The following is a 20420-nucleotide window of genomic DNA, read 5'->3' as shown; positions in this document are numbered from 1 at the left end:
TAAAGAAAAGAATTGGTACCTTTGATGCAGCTTATCATATATGCAACAGCTGGGTCTTTGCTTCCCTGTGCTGTGTAAAAAATCAGTTACCTACTGCATTGTAACAAACTACTCCTCAAATTAGTAGTTAAAAAATTAAGTATTTTATCTGTTCATAATTCATGGCCTGGCCAGACAGGACTCAGCTGGGAAGGCTCATCTTTCCCCGCGGTGTTACCAGTTAGGTTTGTGTATGTGGTTGTAATTTGACTGTAGAATTCACACGGCAAGCCCCTCTGCTGAGATTGCTTGGAAACTGGAACCTCTCACCACAATCTTTGTTTCCAAGGCCACCTCTTTTTGCATAACCCAGAGTAACTGCTCCTCTCACCCCCTTACAATCAGCATAGGGTTCCAAGAGATGGAACTAGAAGTTAAGACCTCTAGGGGCAAACAGAACCTGAACATTCTATTGGTCAGCAAATCACAGGGCTGGCCTTGATTCAATGGGAGGATGAAGAAAGACTCTTGATGAGAGCTGTGGTAAGTTGCATTGTAAAAGGGCACATGGAATGAAAGACTATTGCATCTACCTCTGCAAAGGCCCTGCACAGTAAATTCTTGTTGAATGAGCTTTTGGTCAGATCAATGAAGCAGAAGCAGAGCCTGCCAATAAAAAGCATTCTGGAATAGGATCTGACTCAAATAAAAAATAATGTCTTTATTTTCTAGTTATCTTCCTATTTGTCACCGGAAATACCAGATGAAAGATTTCCTGAGATCCGATGGCACCAAACAGCAGATTTTGGCTTTGTTCCCAACACAGTAATGCACAACACTTTCATGGCTGTCACTATGGATCTTGGTGATAGGGACTCACCTTTCGGCAGGTATGATTGTTCTTAGAGTGTGCTTGACTAGTGCCTGTTGTTCATCTGTAGTCCTTTACTTTGATGTTTACTTGTGAGAGAACAAATTGGACTAAGGATTGGAGCTTAGTTGAATTGTCTATGTCAGTAATCAATGGAGGCATGTGTTTCAACATCAACAACAATATCAAAAACCCAACCCCCCAAAAAAACTCTAAACAGCTCATGTCTTGAGGTCTAAAGGTCAGGTCTAAAGGTCTAAAGGTCAACCAACATTTTGTTCATTGTACTTATTCACAGGACCCAGAGCAATAGACTCCAAATTGACCTGCCTTCCCTAGCAGCCTTAAAGTTTCATACAGTTTATATCTGGAAGGAGCAGAAATTATAAACATTTAATCCAGATAAACACAGGAGTTTGAGTGATTGGGAATAATTTTGTTAAGCTCTCTTAAGTTTGTTCGAATGTCTTTGTTATCCCTGTCCCTCCCCCTTTAAAAATTTAATTTTCTTGTAATTAGTAAGGAGTTGTACAGAGGGTTATTTTGTAAATCAGGTAATGAGTACATTCCTACCCCTTTCCCCTCTCCCCCCTCACCTTTGTTTTAGTGCCAGTCCTGGAGCTTGGGAACTGTCCTTTGAGCTTTTTTGTTCAAGGCTAACACACTACTACTTGAGCCACAGCTCCACTTCCTGTTTTTTTGGTGGTTGAGTAGAGATAAGAGTGTTACAGATTTTTCTGTCCTGCCTGGCTTTAAATCTCTAATCCGATGGTCTCTCCCTCTTGAATAGCTAGGATTTTAGGCATAAGCCATTGGAACCCAGCATCTCTCTCTCTCTCTTTCTCTTTTTTTCTTCCTTCCAAGTATTCTGTTGTTTCCAGGTTTCTAAACTCATCAAAGGCCCAGAGCCAAATCTATGGTTACCTTTTCCCATTTCTTTTAAGGTGACTAGTACTACTCAAAGAGTCCAGTAACTTTATCCTTACCTACTTCAGGAATGCTTTGTATAATCTCCTTTAAAATGAGTTCAAACCCAATGTTTTCATTCTTTATCCTGTAGCATCCACCCTCGAGACAAACAGACTGTGGCCTATCGGCTGCACTTGGGAGCCCGTGCTGTGGCTTACGGGGAGAGGGATGTGATCTTTCAAGGACCATTGCCTGACAAGCTAGAATTATTGTCTCGTGAAGGGCTGCTCAACATCACTTATAACCGGCATATCCAGATCTATTTGCAGAAGCTGAGCAACAGGACATTTGAGGTGAGAAGCAAAAAAAAAAAAAGGGTTCATCCCATGGTAGTTGCCAAGGTTGCTTGACACAAAGTCTTTCTCTGTCATTATAATGTGACTATGAGGCAGCTCTTGGTTGGGGGGAAGGGGGAGGGAGAGCTAATCTCAGAGGGATAAGTAAGCAGCTATTAATTCATTATCTCAAGGGGCAAGTTTGACAGGATAATCAAGAAAGGGAAAATGAGCTCCTATTAAATATTCTTTTTGTATTTCCACTCCAAGACAATGCCATCTTTGCTTATGTAAATGCTTTGTTTTTTTTTTAAATAGATTATTACAAAATCATTGATCCAAAATACTCTCCTCATTTTTGGGTGTTTTTGTTACACTACACTCCATTCTGACATCCTTTAAGTTTTGTGTCTACCTTAAAGGTTTAAGCTTGGTGATTTGTAACTTAGAATGAATTAATGATACTGTTTTCTTCTTATACTAAGTAAGGATCATTCTGTTGTGCAATTGAGCTATTGGTTTAACGATATTAATTATGAATTTTCTATAGTTGAGGATGATGGGGGTGAGTGGGTTGAGGCATTCCTGGATGGAATTGGAGTGGCTTTGGGAATCTAGAGGACATTAGGCTGGGAGAGCATATGTAAAGAGGGTACCAGAGGGGATGAGAGAATATTAGACAAACTTCACAAGGGAGTTTATCTAAGTCTGCAGCTTCTCTGGAAATTTTTTTTTTCTGTGCCTGTCCTGGGGCTTGAACTCAGGGCCTGAGTGCTGTGTCTCTGAGCTTTTTTGCTCAAGGATAGTGCTCTCTCATTTGAGTCACAGCTCCACTTTTGGCTTTTGTGGTACTTAATTGGAGATAAGTCTCATGGGCTTTCCTGGCTGGGCTGGCTTTGAATTGTGATCCACAGATCTCAGCCTCCTGAGTAGCTAAGATTACCGTGTGAGCCACCAGCTCCCTACGTTTCTGGAATCTTGATTGCAATAACCACCTGCCTCAGATGTCAGCACTCAGATGTCACTTAGCTTCTTTCCATAATGAATGTCAAGTGAATTATAGCTCCCAAGAAGGCTCTGCATTCTCTCTTTTTGGCAGCTACTGCCTGGCTGTCCATCATCTGGCCCTGGAACCCCAGTTGAGGTCAGGACAGAAATTAAGCTTTGGAAGCCAAGTACAGTTGCCAATGATAGTTATGCCTGCTTGCTTTGCTATCTAGCAGGTAGGACTACGGGAAGAATGTTCAGGGAAACTTATAAATGTTTGATATGATTCTTTGTCTACATCAGTATGTTTTATATATTGACTTAATTTAATCTCATGCATCTATTTATTTTGGGACTGTGCCTGAACTCAGGGCTTTGTCTCTACCTAAGCTACTCTCAGACCACATGAACATTTTATCAACTTGTGGCTGGTCCAGCTTCTGGTTAACATAGGAAATGGGTCTTTGACTAAAAGTGGCTCCTTCCCTCCTTTCTAATGTGTCTGACAGTGCAGTTCCCAGTTTCTTGGTACCATCTAATTGATCTGACCATTTCTATTTTCTGATTGTCTCATTAGATGGCATGTTGCGTGGAACATCGCTGCAAGTGGCTTCCAGCTGTCATGAAAATTTTCTCTTCCCACATCTTGACCTTGGATGTTTTGTCTTGTACTGCCACTGTGGCTGCTCTCCGCTATGCCTGGTCCACATGGCCTTGTGAATATAAGCAGTGTCCTCTCTATGACTACCATACTAAGCTGCCAGCACCTCCCTTCACTTCTTTCATTACAGACTAGGTTCTTGGACATTAGTGCAGGGTTGTCCATAACAGTTAAGCTTGCCTTTATCCCTTAGTATCAGCCTCTGTACTACAATGAATTAGAGCTCAGTGTCACTTCCTAATTACTGGGAGTGAAATGGCTAGTATTTTTATCCCTTCTAATCCTGAACTGTGGAATCTCCGGGTTGGAAGAAGATTTTAAAGGCCATGGAGGCCAGATAGTGTTTTCATGTGTTCTTTACAAAATCTCTTGGCAAGTGATTGATTACTGAATCTCTGTAAGAAGTTTCCAAGTTTTTCCTTATGTTGAAGTGAAATCTTTCTCTTATGAAACTTTACCACTCCATGACAGTCTTTTAGATAATTGAAGACTTTGTTTTCTTTTAAAGTCCAATTCTGCTCCTTTAATGATTATGTGACTATTTAAGCCAAACCAACCAACCCAAGTGCAGATATGTTTATTCTTTAAGGCAATAACCTGCCTTAAGGAATAGAATGGGCCATGTAGTTATAGCCTTGTTCAAGCACTCACATGAGTGCTGGGTGAATCATAGGTTCAGTAAAGCATGAAAGTAATGGTAACGGAAGCTAAAGGATCATTAAATATAATTCTCAGGCTCATTAAAGAGTTTAAGGCTAATTCACAGCCTGAAAGGCAGAACTATATGATAAACTTATAGAAAAAAATAAGGTGCCAGCCAGGTGCTGGTGGCTCACACCTGTAATTCTAGCTACTTAGGAGGCTGAGATCTGAGCATTTTGGTTTGATGCCAGCCTGGGCAGGAAAGTCTGAGACACATATCTTCACTAAACTATTAAGAAAAAGCTGGAAATGGCACTGTGGCTCAAGTGGTAGACTGTAGTGCTAGCTCAGGGACAGCACTCAAGCTCTGATTTCAAGCCCTAGGACTGGCAAAAAAAAAAAAAATGCAGTTGAGACAGTGGTAAAAACAGGGCCTTAATGTATATTATTAAGAATCATGAGAGTTAGGGAGTGGCTTGAGTAGAGCACCTCCCTAGCAAGCACAAGATCCTGAGTTCAACCCCACTACCACCAAAACAAAACTAAAAAACCATAATGCAGTTTATAGGTTGATTAAGAACAGCTGATGGTTCTTGAAAAATTGTTATCTATTAGGAGTTGGAAATAAATGTATGATTAGTGCTGTGTATGTATTTATATATATCCAGTCAAAATTGTCTTAGGAAGACTTGTAAATTGCTCTTGAAGTTTAAGTAAGAAAAGGATTAAGAATGTCATCTGTGGGTTCCTGCCATCCCTTTAATGTGAAAAATCAGAACTAAAGCAGCAGAATCACTTTCTACATCTGCTTCCAAGGGGCTTTGGTGTAATTCCAAACAGCAGAACAGCTTGCCAGTGTCAAGATTTTATTTGGTTAAAAAAAAAAATCAAAACACAAACTATAAACTCTGTAAGGAACTTTGGCTTCTCTAAGACTTCCTTGCATATAATTAAGTCCTAATGCCCACACTTTTTCTCTTATACACTTGGCCTCATAAGAACCATGAACTTAAGATTGACCTGAGAAAGAGTAAATCTTATTTGTCCACACCTCTGACAAACCAGTGTGTGCCCATATATATAGAAGAGGTTTCTAATGCAAGAAGAGGTAGCCAAAAACTACACCCAAGATCTTAACACCTAGTATTCCAATCCCACATGTAAAAACTTTCATTTAGGCAATGGATGTATAATGAAGTAATGTGTAAATGAATTTATTTTTAATGATGGCACACTTTGTGGCAATTGAACTTTACTGTTTGAAAATGAAATAATCACTGTAGGAAATTAGGTATAAGCAAGTAAGTTGCATAAAAATCATCACTAAGGGAGAAACATTAGATTTGTTTGGATTACATAATACATACTATATACTTTTATTTTGTAATCTTTTTAATGGAATACAATTATTTAATATATGGAGAAAATGGAGTTATATGACAACTATATTCTACAAATGATTCAAAAGAAAAACTAATCCAGTCAAAGAGGCTGCTTTGTGAAAGGTCACAAAGAGAACTTAAAACTAACAAGTTTAGGGCTGGGAAGATGGCTCAGTGGTAGAGTGCTTGCCTTGCATGCTTGAGGCCCTGGGTTCGATTCCTCAGCACCACATAAGCAGGAAAAAAAAGCCAGAAGTGGCTCTGTGGCTCAAGTGGTAGAGTGCTAGCCTTGAGCTGAAGAGCTGAGGGACAGTGCCCAGGCCCAGAGTTCAGGCCCTGTGACCAGACCAAAAACAAAAACAAAAACACACACACAAAACTACAAAACACACACACACACACACACACACACACAAAACTAACAAGCTTAAATGTATTGCCTAGTGAGAGGACCAGTTCCCTAGTGAGGAAACCCTACGGTGATCAGTCCCTACTCAGAGGAAACCCTACGGTGATCAGTCCCTACTCATTAGGGAAAACTAAGGATTTAACTCTGGGAATTCATCATGCTCTACTCTCTTCCTAGTGAGAAAATGTTCTGTTTGTTTTTCACCTTAATATTTATCACTGGGACAACATCTATTCAGCCCCTTTAAGATCCCAACCTAAAGAAATTGTCAAATGCTGGGTGCTGGTTGCTCACACCTGTAATCCTAGGTACACAGGAACCTGAGATCTGAGGATTGTGGTTTGAAGCTAGCCTTGGCAGGAACATGAGACTGTTATCTCCACCAGGGAACTGGTAGTGGCACTGTGGCTGAAAGTGGTACATTGCTAGCCCTGAGGAAGAAAAAAGCTCAGGGACAGCACCTAGACCCTGAATTTAAGCCCCATGACTTACAAAACAAAAAAACAGAAACTGTCAAATGCATGAACCTTTTATCCAGATTTTATTCATATGTCCATAGGTCAGTCTGGCTCCAGGGTAGCTATGCAGGTCAAAGTCAAAACACTGTACAGAAAACAGTGCCTTGACAATCAGAGATGCAACTTCAGAAAGGACAGACAACTAAACTCATCTATATGTGGTCTGCCTACTTTCCATTATTCTACAGCTTTTCAATGACAACACTCCTCAAGCAATCCCAGCATTGTGTTTTTGACTAGTCTACTAATTTTCTTATGTAAGAGGAAGATAGCCAGTGTTTCAGTTTGTGGAAATTCATTCTTTACTTAGCCAATTCTCTACTGATAAGACACATTATATTGGCTTTTTAACAGATTTCCATTATTAAACAAACACTGTGACATATAAACCTATCATACTTGTCCAGTTATTTCTTAGGGTCTTTAACATGGAATAAAAGATTAAAAGATAAATATATATTTAAAATGTTTATCTACAGCTTAACCCTCCCAAACAATTTTTATTTCCTTCAAGATACTCCTTTCCTCTCATCCTCAGGGCACAAAATGTTATCAAGACACAAATATCTTTAGCAATATAACAGATACGATATATTAAATGTATGTGAAGTATTTTTAAGTTTTTAAAAATATAATCAAAAGCATTTGATACTATTTCACCTATCTCCATACATACAAATGCATGTACATTATGCACATTCAAACATACCCATTAACTGAAACCAGTTTCAACCTTTTCCCATGATAGATGCTTGTATACTAGACTCCTTAAGTTTATGTTTAAGTTATTAGGTTGAGTTCATAGTTTGAAAAACTGTTCTAGTAAACTTGGACCAATTCATTAAATTTTTTAAAGATTCATCCTAAAATGAGTTTTTAATATATATATATATTTATACTTAGGCTGTAATAACATTTCTTAAATGATAAAAGCAGCATGCTCCATCAACTTATGCAGGAAACAGATAAAAAATATTAACAGTGTTTGAGTAATCTTTTGCTGACTTGGCTATTATCCAAATTTTATATCTTTTTGGCATTATAAAAGACAGCTTACAAAAAGACTAATAATCATAGTTAAGGCTAGGTGACATGGTTCAAGCCTATAATCCTAGCTATTTGGGAGGTGGAGGTTTGGAGGATAGAGGATCATTGTTTGAGAACTGCATGTACAAAAAGCTCAGTAAGATTCCATGTCAACACAGTAACTGGGCATAGTAATGCATGTCTGTCATCCCAACTATATGAACAAGTACAAACAGGAACCCAGTCTAGGTTGACATGGGCATAAAGCTAGATCCTACTTCAAAAATAATACAAAAAGGGCTAGCAGAGTATCTCAAGTGGTAGAGCACCTGCTTAGTAGGCAGGAAGCCCTGAGTTCAAACCCCAGTACTGCTAAAACAAACAAGCCAAACATAAAACAAAAAACATTATACCAGTTACGTAGATGCTGACAGTGGCCAGGGTGCTATGCTCCAAATACTGCTCTTTCTGATTCCTTTCTCTGCTGGTCACATTTCTGTAATATCCTAATCATCTTATTTATATTGTCTTCGGTTGGCAGTCATGAATTATACAGCACACAAACAATTCATTCTCACCACTGCTTTCCCCATTCTGCTTCTGCTTTTTTTTGTCCCGTCCCTAACTACTCAAGCCAGCCTTGGGCACCTGGAAGGTAGGGAATTAAGGCAATGCACAAGGTAGGATGAACCTGCACTGATGGGATTAAGTGATACACTAAGCTCCACATTAATGCTATGTACAGGGACCAAAGAATTCAGTTGTATAGCATGCAGAGTTATGCTCTACATGGTTAAAATGGAATGATGTCACTCTACTGCGTTAGGGAGATGGGAACAACTCCCAACTATGTCCCATGTGAATCTGTTATTTGGTTTCAGCACACAGAACTAAAAGTACAATCTCCAATAAGGAATAGAAAGCATATGAAATGGGTTAAAGAGGATTTTGAACCTTACTCAAAAATTGGCAGCTATTACATACTCACTAGGTCAAGTCATAAATTAAATCCTAATCCTTACTGTGATGGTGTGGGGAGTTGAAGCCTCAGGGAGGGAAGTAGGTCATAGGGTTCTGCATGGGATTAGTGCCTTTATAAAAGGGACCACAGGAGCTCCTCTGCCCCTTTTATGGAGGTTACAGCTAGATGGCTCTCTATGAACCAGAAGCAGGTCCTCAGTAGGCACTGTCAGCACCTTGAACTTGGGACTTGCAGTCTCTAGAACCATGGGAAATAAAATTGCTGTCACTAAGCCACTCAGTCTATGGTACTTTGCTATCTCAGCCCAAACAGACAAAGCAGATTAATACTGAAGTCTACTTTAGGCAGAGCCAAACAAGATTATACTCTGATTACAAGAAGATGAAAACCAAATGTTTAAGAGAATTTTTTTTTACTAAAAATAAAGTGAAGTTGCTTCTAGGGTAAATTATCACCATGGGAACTCCCATGATGAAATGTGATAAAAATCTTCTTCAGTCATGAATGGCTGCCTTTATCCCATATATTCTAAGTTTTGGTTAAAAAAGTCATTGTGATGAAAATAAAGTGAGATCTGATCCTTTCTTTAGTCTGAAGACAGAACTGGGCTGCACTGTGATGGACACTCCAGGTGCTGCAGGTGAGTGCCTACCAAGGGTTCACGTGTCAGGAACTCAGGTGGGTAAGAAGTCACAAAGGCTGCAGGCTGTAGCTCAGGCAGGTCCAAAGATCCTGGAAGAAATAATCTTTAAGTCCAACTGATGCTTGGGAATCTTAGAAGTGATTTATTCAGACATTTACATGGCCTTTTAATTCTTCAACATCCTTGCAAAATTCAGCCCATTCTTTCTTTAGTTGGTAAAATAGGACAGATATTTTTATCATGAAGAACAATGAAATTGCTCTTTGAAAGTGACTTTGCTATGGCTATATATGATATACAACTCTCTATAGCCTAAATATGCCTGAATTTCTGATTATTCCTCTTACTTTGAGAAGGAATGTAAGAAACCTAGGCAGAGCCATGGCCACCACCACTTTGTTGTCATCTGAAATTTCCCATACAGTAAACCTCTCCCTTTTGTACTTAGATTTTATTCAGGTTAGAGAATGAGATATTGTGGTTTGTCAGGGTATCTTAGCTTGCTCTATAAATTTGTGAGTAACCTAGGAATCTAGGCAGGCAGCATATCTGTTTGACTTTGTATTCTTCATGACTTCATGTATTCTTCATATTCTTCGTGAAGGCTTAAAACATTTATTGCCCAGACGTCTGATTTCTGGGGTACCCAGCAATGTGTGAAGAAAGCATGATACTCTAGAAATGATCAGTTTTCAACCCAGAAAGGCAAAAAGATACCTGGCAGAATGGGATCATCATGATCTTCACCAAAAGTCTGTTTCTGAAAGACTTCAAAGCTCATAGCTATCTCATTCTCTGGTAGTCCTTCTTCAGGTTTGCATGCATCAAATTTTACCAACTGGTAACTGCAGGATCAAAGGGCATCATTCATGAGTTGTCCTAACTCCAAAGGGGTCAACTTATTTTTTTAATTAGGTCTTTCCTCTATATATGTACCTTTTAGGTAAGGAAGCAAATCAAATGCCAGGGAAAAAGAAAACAAGCAAGACTCTTTCATAACCCTTTTGCTATCATGGTGCACACAGAAAACAGCACAGGCTGAGTATCCCTAATCTGAAAATTCCAAACCATTGCAAAGGCTCAACCTTTTTGATCACTCAGAAGGCTACAAAATCCCTTGCGTTTGGTCACAAGTTAAAATGGAGTTGTGCTAAAATATTGTCTAAAAGTACCTTTAGGACATATAAACAGATATGAAACATGAATTTCCTATATAGACTTGGCTCTTATCTCCAACCTACCTCATTATAAATATTCTAAAATTGAAAAATAATTCAAATCTTAAGTATTTCTAGGCCTAAGGATTTTAGATAAGGCGTACTCAACACATAATACAGTATACTGGGTTCCTGGTTCCTGTTCTCCTGTGTTTAGAGGCATGATAGTGTGGAAGAACACATGCCTTGGCCACAATAGTTCAATAAACATGAATGGAAAAAATAGTTTAGTCCCTGTTGGTTGACCACTGAGCTTCTACCAATGAAATGGGTTTGCCCACACTTACTTGACACATTTTTGAGCTTCTGGACAACTTTGGATGAGGTTGTGAATGACTGGATGAGAAAACCCAAAAAAGTCAGCTCCAGATGGAAGCAGGTTAGGCATTATCTTTCCCCTAAACAGGAGAGGGAGGAAATTTAGCTTGAGAGCTTAAGAGGGAGATGTTTGAAGGATACAGAATTGGTTTCTACAAAACGAGGGATTTCACTGAAAGTCTCACTGTACTGACTGATCCTTTTAGCCTTCTTTAAGCTGTTGGCCAACTCACAATCTAGCATTGATGATTCTAAGCAGTTCTTCATGACAAGCATCTGCAGAAGAGCCAACAATGACATTCTGGGGATCATCTTCGGGAACAATTTCAAACTGAGAACAACAAAGGAATGATTAGATCAATCTGCAAAGAGGGAAGCAGAGAGTCATAGCAGTCCTATAAATATTTCTTCTCTCTAGATTGTGAAGCTGCTGTTTATCAGAAGATGGATATAAATAGTTTCCTATAATGCTGTTAAAAAACAGGAGTAGTGCTGTGGCTCAAAGTGGTAGAGTAATAACCTTGAGCTGAAGAGCTCAGGGACAGCACCCAGGCCCAAAGTTCAAGGTCTCCCCCCAACCCCCCCACAAATTAAAAAACATGACAAGTAAACAGAGAAGGTCCTTCGGCTGTTTTAATTCTATACTACTTGGCTGACAATTTTCCAGGGGTGAACATTTAATCTCTTCTATACCTTTCTAGCCCCTTTCCTATTCCACTTACCATATCCTTAAACACTTTCCTGCCATATTTAGGGTTCTTCAAGTTTTATTTTCTAACAAAATATTGAGCATTTTTTTCTATTTTAGACAAAACTATATAATTACAGTATATTGCATGACATTTTGATGTATATATCCATACAAATAATACTTTAAACACGTGAAATTACTCTCTGTGTATACTATTATGTTTTTCTTTGTTCACTGATCATATTTCTTTAGATGATACAAGATCACCTTAGTTATCCTGGGTCAAGGACACAAGTATTAAAATTGCTGGCATCACAAGTTATCCTCCAAAAAACTACCAATATTCACTAGTACTAATGTACTTGTTTTCCTAAACTCTGGTCAATACAGGATATTATCAAACTCTGATAGTTGTATAGAGGCAAAAATAAGGTTTCATTTTATTTTTCATTTTTATATGCTTACTTTTGATTGTAATTGTTACTGTGACAGAGTTCTTGCAATGCCATACAACGCCTGAGAATCCAAAAAAAAAAAAAAATGGTACAATGGAAAGCCACCTACACCATTATATGGCATCTCAAAACTTGATTCATGTGCATTTGGTAACTTCACGATCTTTTAAAACATCACAAGAGCTGGAATTCTGTGGGAAAGGTGAACACTTAGAGAGTGTGTGGCTCAGGGTTTAGGAGATCATTTGTTAAGTTTTTTTTCTCCCCCAAATGAAGTATTTGGTTTAACCTGTTTCTCATCTAGTCATTTACAGTTTCACTTTTGTTGATTATTCTGTAGCAGCACTTTAACTGTACATGAATCCCATGGTGTATATATTTTTCTTCCTTTTTGCTGCTTGTCTGTTAACTTTGAGTATGGTGTCTTTCATCACTCAGAAGTATTTACAATTTTTATAGCATTAGTATGTTACTCTTTGACAGTTTCTGTTTCATGTCTTGCTAAAGAAAACCTTTTCAGCTGAGTGCCAGTGACTCATACCTGTAATCTTAAGTAACCCAGGAAGCTGGGGAGCACAGTTTGAAGCCAGCACGGGTAGGAAAGTCGATGAAACTCTTACCTCTGATTAACACAGAAAAAACCAGAAGTAGAGCTGTGACTCAAGTGGCAGAGTACTAGCCTTGAGTCTAAGAAGAAGCTCAGGGACAGTGCCCCAGGGCCAGATTTCAAGCCCCAGGAGTGGCAAAGAAAACAACAAAAGTTTTCACATTTTCCTTAACATATCTATAGCATATTCTATAAAGCTAAAGTCTATTGTATTGGTGCTTACTGACAAATAAATCTACAGAACCATTGAGAAACAGACCCCATCAAGTACTGTATATACTTAGTTTTTAGAAAGTCACTTGATGCTAGTTGGCAAAAAAACTAAAATTTAAATTCCTATTTCATGATATAACTAAAAGTAATGTCAGGTTAATTAAGTAAGTAAATAAATACAGCATGAATTACTCTATTTCAGTAATGGCGAAGCATTGTGTCTTTCGGAGGAAATTAAAAATCAGTGTACCAATTTCCATTAAAAGTTTAGTAGTATTTTGATTAGATTTGCATTACATTTACAGCTCTGGGATATGTGTGTGTATGTGTGTGTGTGTCTAACTACCTACTGATCTGTATCTTTTAGGACCCTTTCTGCAGAGCACTATTGTATGACCAAGTTCACTTGAATTCTTAACAGGACTGATGCAGTATTACCAACTTAAATCAGGTAGAACTGAGGTTCTCCCACCTGCTCAAAGATTCCTTACCTTGCCTTTACATCCTTCCAACCAGTCTCTAGTGATATGTTACTTCATCAGACAGTGAGGCTTGGAATTCTGAAAATGGCCTATGTGAAAATGGGCTATGTTTTTCCCAAAGGATGGATTGGAAAAATAAGCTGCTTTGCATTTTAGTATTTAATAAGGATGAGATTTGGGATTTCCTGGTCTTTTCATGCATCCAGAAACTAAAATGTGGTTCTCTGCTACCTCCACATAGCTCAAACTTGAAACTAATCTTCCATGTAAAAAGCCCGTACTTAATACAATCAGGTTTGATCAAGCCTCAAATAGTCAAAATATGGACAGTAGTATTGTTCAAGTAGAAGAAACATGGTTTAAGTGAAAGTCATTTTGAAAATTAGATACATATTCGTATCCCAGCTTAACCACTTACAAGTGAGGTGTGACTTAGGGTCACTTTTTCTAAATCTTGTGAGCTTATCAAATGGCAATGATATCACATCTATCTTGTAAGGTGTCAGAACTGGTAACACATTTTAAGTGTCTAGAACAGAGGTTCTTAACAAAAAAAGCCAAAAGAAGTAATTATATTCACATGGGTACCTGAGGCTGCACACCACCATCCTTGATCTGACAGGTATATAGACACTCTTGGTCTGGGCACTTCATGCTGGTATACAGTCGTGTACTATAGTAGCCCACGGGGTAGATGGTGCACTCATCATGGAAGCCAGGTCGGTCGGTGATGATCTATAAAAAGAGTCCCCCATCCCTGAGATTTATGTCACTGAAGGATTTAATAATCCAGTTCACTCTTCACTCTGGCTGCTTTTAGAACCACTTTGGGGCTACAAAGTAACAAACCACACAAAGAGTGACAGCTGCAAAGCAGGTAGAAGCTGACCTGGATTTGTAGGGACTGGAGATTTTTCTGGGACTGGTATGGATCAGCAAGGGGGTGCTGCTGATGGGAACAGGGAGGGATGGCTCAACCCCACTGCTATATTTCCCTGGTTCTCCTCTCTGTATGTGGCTGGTCTCACTCACCTCCCCCAGGCTATATACTGTTAGACCCCCTAGTCCGATGGGGAACACAGGCCGTCCTGAGGGATCCAGGGCAATGGGCTGAACCAGCTTGCGAGCACCTCCCTCCATTTTCTTTTTCTTGGATGTTTTCTTCAGAACTGAAACGCAAATCTGGGGTCATCCACTTTAGGTCCCTCCCAGTGCCAAGGAGAAGGAAAAAATTTACTTGTGAGCTAAGGGCAATAAGTCAACCTTGATTTTCTATAGATACTCCTTGAACTACCTTGGGCTACATATTAATAAGCCTATCTACCAAATGCTACAGCCAAGCAACATAGTATACTATAAAAACCCAGTTGTTTCCCCTTGTGATTGTGTGGAGCTGACTGGGAACTGTGGCTTGTTTCCAGTGCCCAGGAACCAAAGAGCATCATACTGAGTATCACGATCCCAGGAAAAGATAAAAACACAAAGTATGGTTTCTACTGAATGTACGTTTAGCTTTCACACTATGGTGAAATTGAAAAAAATCATTAAGTTGAGCCTTTCTAAGTCAGGAATCATTGGTATTGAGTGAACTATAATAGGCTTTTCCAGAGTCCCAAGATTTACTCTAACCTGTCCACTAGTAATCAATACATTTTGAAGTCAGATGAGAAATTTCTCAAGCTAGTTGTGTGCTCAAAGTGCCACCTAGCCCATTTCCTTGCCTTTAGTAAAGACTTTATAAAAGTAAGTGCAACTCAAGAGTTAGGAAAGACAGAAATCTTAAGTCTGTTTCCTTCACATTAACCAAGTCTGACTAAAATCTTTCCAACGGAAGTTGGCTCTACTAAGGCATCTGCTTCTCAAGGGGCTTTAAAGTCCCAAAACTTTTGAAAAGACTTATGAGCCTTGAAGTGTATATGACCACATGTGTTTACCAGTTAATAACCAGGTTTTTGTCATCAGTAGTTGAACCACTGGGATAACTGATACATTGTTTCTCAAAAGTACCTTCCAATTTGTTGTTCTCTTTGCCTTTTTCTCTTTTCTCCTTCTTGGATTTCTTCCCAAATGGTTCCTCAGCCCCTGTGCTGGGCCCAGAAATGGGCCCAGTTCCCTGTATAGCACCCACAGAACCGGCCACACCATAAGTCAGGGGCAAACTGGAGCTGTGGGAAGGAGGTGCAGCCTGTACTTCCCCTTCTGTTAGTGCCTGAAGTTGGAGGAGCTTCTTTAGCAAGTACCTGAGGTCAGGAAGGAAAGGGAGCAGAAGTATGAACTTACATTTTACTAGAAAAAATCCAGAATTATGTAAAGAGATTATCATACTCATAAATAAGGTTCTTTTTGGACCATGGGGGTGATGTCTCAAGAGAAAAACGAATACTTCAAGAAACCATATCTAAGCTTCTGTGTCCTGTATCTCTCTTTGACCTGGAACACTCTTCTATCTTTGTTAAAAGGTGTTAGGTATCTGAATAGTTTTATATATATATCTACTATGCTTGGCTTAAAGTAGTACAGACTGTATAAATACTTGTGGATTTTATAATAAAGGTTAGAGGGTTTTCCCAGGAAGATAAATAGAGGGGCTGTCTTCTCATCATGGTCCAACATGACTTGGTGTGTGGGGACCAGTTCTATAGATTGTAAGTTTATACTTGCTCAAGTGGCCAAAGGGCAATGCAATGCACAAAAATTCCACTGGAGAAAAGTCTCCCTAGCAATAATCTTGTATCATTCTCCAAAAATGTTTTTCTGAATGTAGGATGAAACTAGCTCACCTTCTTTCTTCTTTTGCTTTAAGAAATTTTTCCTCAAGACGAGCAATTTCATCACAAATAGCAGCATTTTCCTTTAAGAAAAAATTTGAACATAATCATATAAAGTGAAGATCAAGGTGCTGGGAAGAGGTTATATCTGTATCTATATATAGATATATAGTGTCTCTGGATAACAGAAGAGTTATTTTACCCAAAGCATCCCACATAATATCCTAGAAATAGTGGAGGGAATTGGATTTGAACTCTGCTTTAAACTTGCTATGAAGTATTCTACCACTTGAGCCATACCCCCTTGCCTTTTTTGCTTTAATTATTTTTGGAGAAAAGGTCTTGTGTTTTAGCTCAAACTGACCTGGACCACAAGCTTCCAAATTTACACTTTCCTTCTAGTTAAGAGGGCAGATACATGCAATGCTACCCAGCTATTTGTGGAGGAGGGGGACTTGCTAACTTTCTGCCTGAGCTGGCCTTGAAAGGTGATCTTTTTGATCTTAGCTTTCCAAGTAGATGGGATTACAGGCACCAGCCACCATGCCTGGCCTTCTGTGTACTTTTTGTTTTGTTGTTAGTTAAGCCTGAACTCTGGGCCTGGGCACTGTCCCTCAGCTCTTCAGCTTAAGGCTAGTGCTCTACCACTTGAGCCACAGTGCCACTTCCAGCTTTTTCTGCTTATGTGGTGCTGAGGAATCATGCATGCAAGGCAAGCACTCTACCACTGAACCACTTTCCCAGGCCCTGTGCACAATTCTTAAACTTCATAATTTACCTGTATATAGTCAAGTGTCATCTTTCTTTACTGATTTACTCAATGTGTCTCCTAAGCACCAGTACTAAAGAAAATGCCTCACAGCTAGAACCTCCAACTAAATGATAGTAAGAGGGAATTCAAAATGTCTTGACTCATAATCTGAGTTGCTGGATTAATACCACTAATAATCATATTCATAACAATATATTAGCGTACTTATTAGTGGTACTATCTTTATGAATGTGTACATATACTATATATTTACATATAAAAGGAAAACCATTAATTTTAGATGTGGGACGACATTTGAGGAGTACATCCTTATTTCTAAGCACTAAGATAGATAAGTAACACAAATTTATAGTTGGCAGCTCATTCACTCAATAAACTTAAATGACTGGTGAGACTGGAAAACACCTAAATGTAACTATATAACTCATGTAAGCTAATTATAAAAACAAAGCAACCGATCTCCGAAAGGCAGGTGTTGGGTGTCTAGCTCTGTGGCTAGCATGCTGGAGGCCCTGGGTTCCAGCCTTAGAACGGAGGAGGAAGTACACACATACACACATTTGCCCACCACTTGTATGGTTGGGGTTGGAAGCTGTTAGGGAAGCAGGTTGTGTCATGGAAACATTAAACTGTAATCAAGCTGTTTAAGCTGGAGTGAGGGCTCTTAACACTGTGCCCTTGAGCAAAGATTAATTTTCTCTCTGGGCTTCAGTGATGCGTGTTTAAAATTGACCTAATTTTCAGGTTATCTGGAACCAATCACATTTCTGAGCTTTGTCCTAAGGACTAAAGTATGAGGTTTCGTGGGAGAACTTCTAGGCATCAAGCACTTTACTTTTCCAACACTGCATCTTTCACTAGTGACTTAGCTCTCGTTTCCAAAGGAGGAAATTGTTAACTCGTCCGAAGACAAGTAGGGACGTATACCGCAAACCCCATCACCGAATGAAGACTGTCCCTCAGGGAAAGGGAAGAGCTGGGGCGCGCAGGCGGAGGCGGGCTTCGCGACGGGCACTCACAAACACCGTGGCCTTGGCCGCTTTGCGCAGCCGCAAGTACTTCAGCCGGTACTTCTCGTTCTGGCTCTTCTTCGGAAACTTTTTCATCCTGGCCTTGCAGGACAACCACGGAGCCCGAGGCCAGCAGGCGAGGCCGCCCGGCAGCCTCACGTTCCCGCCCCACTCGGGGGGGGCCTCAGGACGCCGCCCGCATCGGTCCCAAGGGCGAGGCGCGGGTCGGGGCTCCGGCGTGGAGTCTGCTCTGGGCTGGCAGAGTCGCGGCTCTAGGAAACCAGCTCCCCCTGTATTCCCACCCCCCAAAAAACCGCCGGAAAGCCTCCAACGCCGCCAGACGCCAGCACATCCAAGTACTTCCGTGACGGAAGTTAACGGCGCCGGAAGTAGGTGGCGCGCACGCGGGGTGTAACTTCCGGCGCTCGGAGAGAAGGGTGGTCCTGAGCCTGCGGAGCCCGTGGCAGACGGGATGGAATCGTGACGGGAGGGAAGCGTAGGTCACGGGGCGGGGAAGGGGCGGGGAAGGGGGGCGGGGAAGGGGCGGGGAAGGGGGGCGGGGAAGGGGCGGGAAGGCCCGCCGGGGCCTCCTGTGCTGGGCCGAGGGCAGTTCGAGAGTTAAGGCGGGCCCAACCGAAGTCCCCCCCCCCCCCCCCCCCCCCCCCCCCCCCCCCCCCCCCCGCCGCGAGCTCTGGTTGGCGTTCTCCTCAGGCCTCGGCGCTCGGCACCGGCGCTCCTCAGCCCTTGCCGTTCAACACGTGTTTCCACGCTCCTCACCGACAGGCTTTCCGGGGCTGTAGGACACTCTTGGGTTCAAATCTGGGCACTCTTTGAACACGGCCTTGAATTTGCTAGGGTAGCTTCTTCTTCAGCTTCCCCACCCCCAGCCCTCTGCTGCTTTCCCCTTTTAAAAACTAAATTAAAAAAAAATTACTTTCCCCGTCCTCCCCCCCACCCCTTCCCCCTCCCTCCCTCCTTCCCTCCCTCCCTTCCTTCCTCCCTCCCTTCCTTCCTTCCTTCCCTTCTTCCTTCCTTCCTTCCACCATTTTGTGGTACTGGGGCTTTAATTTAGGGCCTTGCTAGGCAGGCTCTTTATCACTTGAGCTCCCTCCCCGCCCTCCCTCCCTTTCTTTCTTTCTTTCTTTCTTTCTTTCTTTCTTTCTTTCTTTCTTTCTTTCTTTCTTTCTTTCTTTCTTTCTTCTTTCTTTCTTTCTTTCTTTCTTTCTTTCTTTCTTTCTTTCTTTCTTTCTTTCTTTCTTTCTTTCTTTCTTTCTTTCTTTCTTTCTTTCTTTCTTTCTTTCTTTCTTTCTTTCTTTCTTTCTTTCTTTCTTTCTTTCTCCCTCTCTCTTTCCTCTTCTTTCTTTCTTTCTTTCTTTCCTTCTTTCCTTCTTTCTTTCTGAACTCGGCCTGGATGCTGTCCCTGAGCTCTTCAGCTCAAGGCTAGTAGAGCTCTACCACTTGAGCCACAGCGCCACTTTGAGCTGTTTCTGCTTATGTGGTGCTGAGGAATTGAACCAGGGCCTCATGAATGCAAGGCAAGCACTCTACTACCACTGAGCCATCTTCCCAGCCCCACTTTTCTTTTTATAAATAAAAAAAATTCTCTTTCTTGTCCTCCTTCTCACTCTTCCTCACGTTTTCTGCCCTCTTCCCCTCCTTTTTGCTCATGGGGTTTGAACTCAGGTCCTGGGCTTTCTCAAGGCTAGCGTACTACCACTTTTCAGCCACAGCTCCAATTTTCTGGTGGATAATTGGAGAGTGGCTTTGAAGTGCAATCCTCAGATCTCAGCCTTTTGAGTGAAGTGCCCAGTTTTCAGATGCTCCCTCACAGACCACCAGAGACCACGATCAGTGCAAACAGCAAAGAGTCATTTATTGCAAGCTCGAGATTGGTCTTTTGAGCACTCAGTAACCAGTGATGCTAAGAGGCCCCGAGCACAAAATTAGCACAGCTTTTAAAGTATCAAACAATCAAGTTTAGGGGGTTTCCACACAAACAAGTTCACAAGTTCAGGGGGTTTAAGTCCACCCTGATCGCACGTCCCTTTTTCTGATGGAACACTTAGGCAACTGCTCTGTTCCTTGAGGGTGGGCAGGGTTGGTGGCAACCTGCGGTTTTTTGAGACCCGTTCCTCTTTCGAGGTTATTCTGAGGGCAGCACAGCTACAGGTTGGTGGGGTTAATCTTAAAATGGAGTTACTTTAGCTCTTCACTGAGTAGCTAGGATTATAGCCAGGAGCCCCATGCATGGTTTAAAAAAAAATGCATGTGCCACAAATGTTTTTTCACCATAGTGAATGGGGGGAAAAGCCTTGGCTTTGTGTCAAAGCTTAGAATTGTGGCAGGGAAGATGGAAGGTTTAACATGTTAGCAAAAAAATGAGCATTCTGGGGGGCTGCGAAGGTGGCTCAGTGGTAGAGCGCTTGCCTTGCATGCATGAGGCCCTGGGTTCGATTCCTCAGCACCACATAAGCAGAAAAAGCTAGAATTGGCTCTATGGCTCAAGAGGTAGAGCACTAGCCTTGAGCTGAAGAGGTGAGGGA

At 40.9% G+C, this 20420-nt stretch overlaps 2 protein-coding genes across 4 annotated transcripts in view; one reads left to right on the top strand and one right to left on the bottom strand.

The window, feature by feature from the left end:
* LOC138838833 (sialate O-acetylesterase-like) overlaps positions 1 to 5025 on the top strand; it is a 36592-nt gene extending 31567 nt beyond the window's left edge. For both annotated transcript variants that reach the window (XM_070038208.1, XM_070038207.1), the window contains 3 exons: positions 712 to 869; positions 1911 to 2112; positions 3659 to 5025. In XM_070038208.1, the coding sequence (XP_069894309.1) occupies positions 712 to 869; positions 1911 to 2112; positions 3659 to 3877 (579 nt within the window). In that variant the 3' untranslated portion in view covers positions 3878 to 5025. The remainder of the gene's footprint in view (positions 1 to 711; positions 870 to 1910; positions 2113 to 3658) is intronic.
* Positions 5026 to 5707: 682 nt separating this feature from the next.
* On the bottom strand, positions 5708 to 18067 carry LOC138838835 (transforming growth factor beta regulator 1). Of its 2 annotated transcripts, none has more exons than XM_070038210.1 (9): positions 17887 to 18067; positions 16108 to 16178; positions 15335 to 15567; positions 14360 to 14496; positions 13916 to 14062; positions 11113 to 11210; positions 10849 to 10959; positions 10062 to 10189; positions 5708 to 9433 (listed from the first exon to the last, which is right to left on the bottom strand). In XM_070038210.1, exons 1-9 carry the CDS (start codon positions 17971 to 17973, stop codon positions 9288 to 9290), a joined length of 1158 nt encoding a protein of 385 aa, XP_069894311.1. In that variant the 5' UTR covers positions 17974 to 18067; the 3' UTR covers positions 5708 to 9287. The 2 variants fall into 2 exon arrangements, with proteins under 2 accessions (XP_069894311.1, XP_069894313.1); XM_070038212.1 differs by lacking the exon at positions 17887 to 18067 and adding an exon at positions 17795 to 17870.
* Between the last annotated feature and the right edge of the window lie 2353 nt (positions 18068 to 20420).

Source organism: Dipodomys merriami, unplaced genomic scaffold, assembly GCF_024711535.1.
Source record: "Dipodomys merriami isolate MVZ:Mamm:240054 unplaced genomic scaffold, mDipMer1.0.p SCAF_29, whole genome shotgun sequence".
Taxonomy (NCBI): Eukaryota; Metazoa; Chordata; class Mammalia; order Rodentia; family Heteromyidae; genus Dipodomys; species Dipodomys merriami.
The sequence above is the reverse complement of the archived record's forward strand: the minus strand, read 5'-3'. Positions and strand labels throughout refer to the sequence as shown.